The sequence below is a fragment of the Salvia hispanica genome, chromosome 5 (genome assembly GCF_023119035.1).
Source record: "Salvia hispanica cultivar TCC Black 2014 chromosome 5, UniMelb_Shisp_WGS_1.0, whole genome shotgun sequence".
Classification (NCBI taxonomy): domain Eukaryota; kingdom Viridiplantae; phylum Streptophyta; class Magnoliopsida; order Lamiales; family Lamiaceae; genus Salvia; species Salvia hispanica.
This window is the reverse complement of record NC_062969.1, coordinates 19824059-19830389: the sequence shown is the minus strand read 5'-3', so window position 1 is coordinate 19830389 and position 6331 is coordinate 19824059. Positions and strand designations below refer to the sequence as shown.

Here is a 6331-nt window from a genome sequence, read left to right as displayed (position 1 = left end):
GCCACGTCAAGATGGTGGTCATAAAATTTTTTCGATTTTATGCAATTAATTTAATATTGTTTGGTTTCTTAGTATGTCCTAAGCATTAAAAAATAGGAGTAATCAAGTTAACCAAACATGCAATCAGAATTTCTAATCAGTTAAAATTTTTAATTGGTCAAAACTTGCCATGGAAACCAAACACATCTTATATAAAAATATTTATGAATAAATTAAAAAATATATTTTATAATAAAATAAAATTAAAAACATATATTGTCTTTTCAATTTTTTCTACGTCAGTCCGTAATGCCATGTGTTCTTAAATATCAATATTCCCTTTTATTATATTTTTGATTGAATTTTGATAATTTATTGTTGTCCAAATTTAAGTACATACATATGAACTCTAAATAATAGAGACATTAACTCTTGTATTTCTTTCCAGTTACATATTTAAAATAAAAAAAAAAGAAACAGGAGTGCCACATAAAATAAATTAGTGATGCATGGAGGAGCTAATAATCCGAAGAATTTGTGAAAGCTATTAATGCGCATTTTGCATTCTCTTCTCCCATTTTTCGGTACGGGAATCCTTTTCCTTCCCACGCTGTCACAATTTTTCACACCTCCACTTTATACTTTTTTTTTTAATTTTCTTTTTTTCCCCAACAGGGAATGCCACTTTTCTCCGTTTAAGTTTTAAGACCACTGTAAGTATCATGGAACTTTTTATAATTCATCGATAATTTTCTCTCTCCAATTAGTATCGAAGGTTGCTTTATTAGACATGCATCCGGAATGCTGCCCATATGTTGTAAACCGGTGATTCAATTCAAGCCTTTTAGTTCTTCTATATAGGCATCCTTCCTTAATCATGCAAATTATATACATCGTTAGATCAGTAATACATTTAATTCAATCACATTATTACTAATCGTGTTAAATTGTTGTTTTTTACAGAATTTGCATTCTTATATTGATGCCAATTTTATATGTGGCAATGCAGTTTTTAGGGAGAAATGGTTGGCCATTTGCTTTTGTGTATCTTACTGTTTCTAACAATAGAAGTTAAAGATGGCGCTAAGCTACCGGTTGTTGAAAAGCAAAAGAAATTCATGACTCTGAGTGGTAGGATGGCTCAATTCTCATATACTAGTTTTTAGTCGATTTCGGGTTTTGAAATGAGGCGAACGAAATGCAGGTGGTGAGCCGGAGGTTGTTGCACTAGGCGGATACTCGGGATTCTTCCCTAGTTCAACCCTGAGTGCTTATGACTTTTCTCTTGACATTAGCATGCCTGGAACAATCCAGTATTGCAATGTCCATTTCTCCAAGGACAACGTTGGCTACTGCGTTGCACAAATAAATCTTATGAACACAACAAATATTGAGGAATTTGACCTGAAAGGACTTAAGACGTACAAAATATACGGACAAGAAGTCCACGGATATTTTGGTCTGGACTACCCTGCCAATGTCTTATTTGAGAATGTCACAAGTAAGTCTACCACCAAACTTGCTAAAACATAGCTAGTTTTTTTTATCTTATCTTCTTGCTTCCTTTCCACAGCGCGCCAAAACATTTTCAGCAGGTCTGGTGTATACGACGGTGCTCCACTGGTTGCACCATTTCAACTGTTCGAAGACAGGAATAAGACACCGGCAAGAGTTTGGTTGCACATTGAGGTCCCTCTCTTCTCTTTGATTTCTCTGTTTGAGAGAATATGTTACTAACTAAATGTTGTTTGCAGAATGAAATGTTCTATAGTGACCACAAGATCAGTGCTGCATCATATCTCGAAACTGAATTGCCACGGTTGCCAGAGTTCCTTTCGTCTCCGGAGATAGGTTTCTTGAAGTCTATGGGAGCCAAGGCAGCCAAGTCTAAAACAAAGCTCATCTTGACATTCTTAGGACTAGATGACGTCGAGCCAACGACCAAAAAACCATATGGTTCCCTGATTAAAGATCTGGCCATGATCAAATCATTTGCATCAGGGATTGTTGTGCCAAAAGAATATATTTGGCCTGTTGACAAGAACAAGATGTTGCAGCCAGCAACAACCCTCGTGCAAGACGCTCATAAAGCAGGCCTTTCCGTGTACGCTTCTAGCTTTGCAAATGACAGATTATGGAGCTACAATTTCAGCTATGATCCTGTGCAAGAGTACCTAGAGTTCACTCAGAATCCTGAATTTTCTGTGGATGGTGTCTTGTCCGAGTTTCCTTCAACTGCTTCAGAAGCAATTGGTGAGACTATTTAACTCTTTTCTGCGTTTGCACTCATTTTCTCATATAATCTTCCTTTGCTCATCACAGCATGCATCAATCTGGATAAGAAGGCTCCCAGGGCAGTACCTAGTAAGAAGAAATATAGCTCGGATTCTTTCCTTTCATGAAGCTAATATGTATTAGTATGATGTATGTGTTCCTTTATACCACAGCGTTGATCATATCCCATAACGGTGCCAGTGGAGATTACCCCGGTTCGACTGATCTTGCCTACAATAAAGCAGTAGCGGATGGAGCTGATGTACTTGATTGCTCGGTTCAAATGTCTAAAGATGGAGTTGCCTTCTGCTCCGACAGAGCTGACCTTATGAAAACAACTACCGCAGCAGCTGTTTTCATTGACAGGTCTACGAACATTAAAGAGATTCAATCAGCAGATGGTGTTTTCTCCTTTGATCTAACGTGGAACGAAATTCAAACACTCAAGCGTAAGCAAGCGTATTGTTAAGGAGAGTGTTTGTTCTCCATCAACCTGTTTACAATGAGAATTTCCATATTTTTCAGCCACAATTGAGAGCTTCTTCCCCGAACTACCTAGAAATCCTGCAGTCAAGAACAACGGCAAGCTTATGACCCTCGCTGAGTTCTTGGAACTTGCCAAGGCAGCGACAGTAAAAGGCGTATTCATATCCATAAGGGTGAATTTTTTTAGCCTTACCCTCAAGAAAATCTTTTGCTTATCGCGTACATTTTTCTCACATATTTGTTCCCTCAGAATGCTGCATTTCTTGCTGGAAAGAAGAGTCTTGACATTGTGGGCACAGTCTCCTCAGCACTCAGCAACTCGAAGTTCGATAAGCAGACACTCCAAAAGGTTCTAGTCGAATCAGATGACACCTCGGTGCTGGATCATTTCAGAAACGTCCCAGCTTATGAAAGAGTGTTGTACATCAAGGACGCGATAGGTAGTGTAGCGGATCAAGCAGTGAAGGAGGTGAAGGAACACGCGGACGCAGTTCACTTGCGCAGAAATTCCATCATGGTAGCCGAAAACAGCTTCATTGCAAACTTCACCGAGACCATCCCAGCCTTCCATGCTGCTAACATCTCAGTGTATGTTGGGATTCTGAGGAACGAATATCAAAACTTGGCCCTCGATTATCTGTCTGATCCGTACGTTGAGCTCGCCACCATGACCGCGCTACAAGTTGATGGTTTCTTAACAGAGTATCCCTACACTGCAAGTCTGTTTTCCAGTAAGTAGTTGTTTATTCACTTCCCCTTTATGTTACTACTTACTAGTAGTGGAAACAACCAAAAATATGTGTTGTGGCAGGATCGACTTGTGTAAACGAAGGATCTGCATACGTTATAATGCCGGTCCAGCCAGGTATGATGTTCCCACAAGAAGCAGTGGCTGAACCACCTCAGCTCAGCCCCAAGGATGTGGTTGATCCACCACTGCCTGCGGTGGCAAAGACGGCCTCGCCGCCGGCTGCTGCTGTCTCCAATAAACAAACTTCTTCAGCTACTACTAATGCATTCAGAGTTAGTGCTCAGAGCCTATTTTTTGCTGCAGTGCTGATGCTTCAAGGTTAACAAAACACTCACAAATCTCAGATTGTTAAGTGAAATACTATTGATGATGGTCTTGAAACACAAAACAAATGTAATTATTAACATTCATGGTCTTAAACAAGAGAAAAGATGTGTACTTTATTCAACACTTCCTCTTGCCTTTAAATCTTTAAACTAACTTGCATTCCATACAATAGAATTGATTATTTGATTGAAATAATGTTTCCTTTCAAAATTTGTTTTGCAGCTTCTAAAAAGTGAAAATCACTGAAATTACAGCCGATAAATTATGTCGACAAAACTTGGGAAGAAATTGTATATGAATAATACTCCTACTAATTTGAACTTCAACAGTGAACTAAGTCCACACGATTTCGTTCCTCTGGCATTGCGTAACGTCCCATGCCGACTTGTTTATATTTTAACATAAAAAATACATAAAACTAAAATCCAGATTTAACTTATTCTTAAAAACTAGTTGCTCTCCGGAAAATGGTAGCGATCACTTACGGCAAACCTTAATCAAATTCCTAATACATACACACATACACACATACATGAGTGATGGACTCCACCATCATTTATTATGTATGTGTGTATCTATTAAAAGATGGATTAGGGTTTGCCGTAGGTGATCCTCTCCGATTTAAAAATTCTTAGTCCAAACAGTTGAACTTAATTTGATTAGTTAAAATACAGTTGTATAATTGTAACGCGCAACAATTGTAAAGCATGAATGTCCCGATAACGAATCCATTTCCGAACGTTTGACATAATATCGACTATAACTTGTTACTGAGTGCGGCTTCACTTGACAATATATATGGGGTTTGTTCAATTTGCAAGATTATAATATCCAGGGATTAAAAAGTACTTCCTCCGTTCCATAGTAGTAGAGTCATTTTGACATTTTGGTACATTCCATAGTAGTGGAGTCATTTCCCTAAAAGTCAACACATTTCTTCTCATTTACTTTTACTCTCTCTTTCTTTATTCTCTATTTATCTCTCTGCCTTTTTCATTTCCTACTTTATTCTTCCTTTGCTTAACCCACTTAACACATGTTTTCTTAATCTCTATACCGGAAAGAAATGCCTCCATTACTATGGAACGGAGGGAATAGTAGTAAGTAGTAGTATTATATTTGGTTCATAAGACTAGATGTCACAATTCAATATTGGATAATCAAGTGATAATTACTCATAATCACCTCCTGAACTAAAATAATTTTACAATCCAATCGTAGAATACATCTCGTGTAATTATTTTATCTAATAAACCGAACAGCCACATGGAATACACATGAAAAACATCTATTTTCTTTGTCTCACAGTAAATATTACACGGAGTACTTTTTTTTTTTAGTTTGTTTATTATTTTTTTTGAAAGAGTAAGTCATTTACTATTATCGATGGAATGAGTAATCGAGTATATTTTTATTTTTCGATATAAAATGAGGAAAAAAAGAAAAGAGCACGCTATATAAAAGGAGAAGAAAGAGGAAAATTTGGAGTATAAATAAGCGGGAGAGGTGAGTAGTAACCCTAAAATCTCATTAGTTTAAGTCCGAGGCTGCCGAATTTGCGCAGAGAGGTTGGGATTCTTAAGGGTGGTTGCCCCTTTCTGTGCTAATTATCAGCCGATGAAGTCCAATCGATCTATATTTCTAGAACAACCCTTTCCTTGATGATGATGATGATGATGATGTTGCTGGAATTCAAAACGAGGCTGTGATGATTCTTTAATATAAAAATCAGATTCCTAGCGAGCTCGTATCTTGGCGAGGCGGGATCGGTGTGTCTGTGAGATTCATTCTCAATTGGCCACTGGTTTTCGCAGCCATGCCGGGTTTTGCCCTTGTGTCTGATAAAAGGCGAATCTGAGTCTCAACATTTGCAAATTTTTCTCATTTCATTTTTTTTTTGTATATCTTCTATTGTTTTCTCTTATTTTGCTTTGTAAAACAGGAAGCAGAGCAAAGGATGGGTATGGATTCATTTGTTTAAACCACTTATTTTCCCTTTTCAAGATATAAATAATTTTAGCTACGAAAATATGACCTAAATACATTAGTAGCAATGATTTCAAAGCTGAGTTTGAAACTTGAACTCAACAACACATCGGCACACCATTGCGGGGTTTCTGCTGGAACGAGCGTGCTCGCTGTTGGGAGCCCTTCCCTTGCTGATGGACCACACCCAGGCCTCATGGTGCGCTGTGGGCTGGGTGTGACAACGGGACGTCTTTTGTATCAATGTACATTTTTTTTGCAAGATATCGAAAAAAATTGGAAAAAATATTCCACTTCCCTAGAGGCTAGATATGGCCGTTTGATGGATTTATGGTACCTGACAAGACAAGGTTGCGTAACTGCACCACACCACATGGCACAAGCGGAAGGTGGTCTCCAAATGGACGCAAATGTTCCTTTCTATCCGAATGCACCCACATGATCAAGCAAGGGATTGGGAGGCTGATATGTGTATTGGGTGTGTGGAAAGCCAGTCAACAAGAACCCAAGTCATGTACCAATTTGTTG

General features: G+C 38.1%; 1 protein-coding gene across 1 annotated transcript; it reads left to right on the top strand.

Moving 5' to 3' along the window:
• Nucleotides 1-622: 622 nt before the first annotated feature.
• LOC125186099 (glycerophosphodiester phosphodiesterase GDPDL6-like) lies at nt 623-3909 on the top strand. Its single transcript, XM_048082416.1, has 10 exons — nt 623-692; nt 989-1110; nt 1184-1480; nt 1553-1668; nt 1734-2232; nt 2302-2343; nt 2427-2702; nt 2779-2912; nt 2990-3470; nt 3551-3909. The coding sequence occupies exons 2-10, from the start codon at nt 1002-1004 to the stop codon at nt 3811-3813; spliced, it is 2217 nt and encodes a 738-aa protein (XP_047938373.1). The 5' UTR covers nt 623-692; nt 989-1001; the 3' UTR covers nt 3814-3909.
• Nucleotides 3910-6331: the final 2422 nt, after the last annotated feature.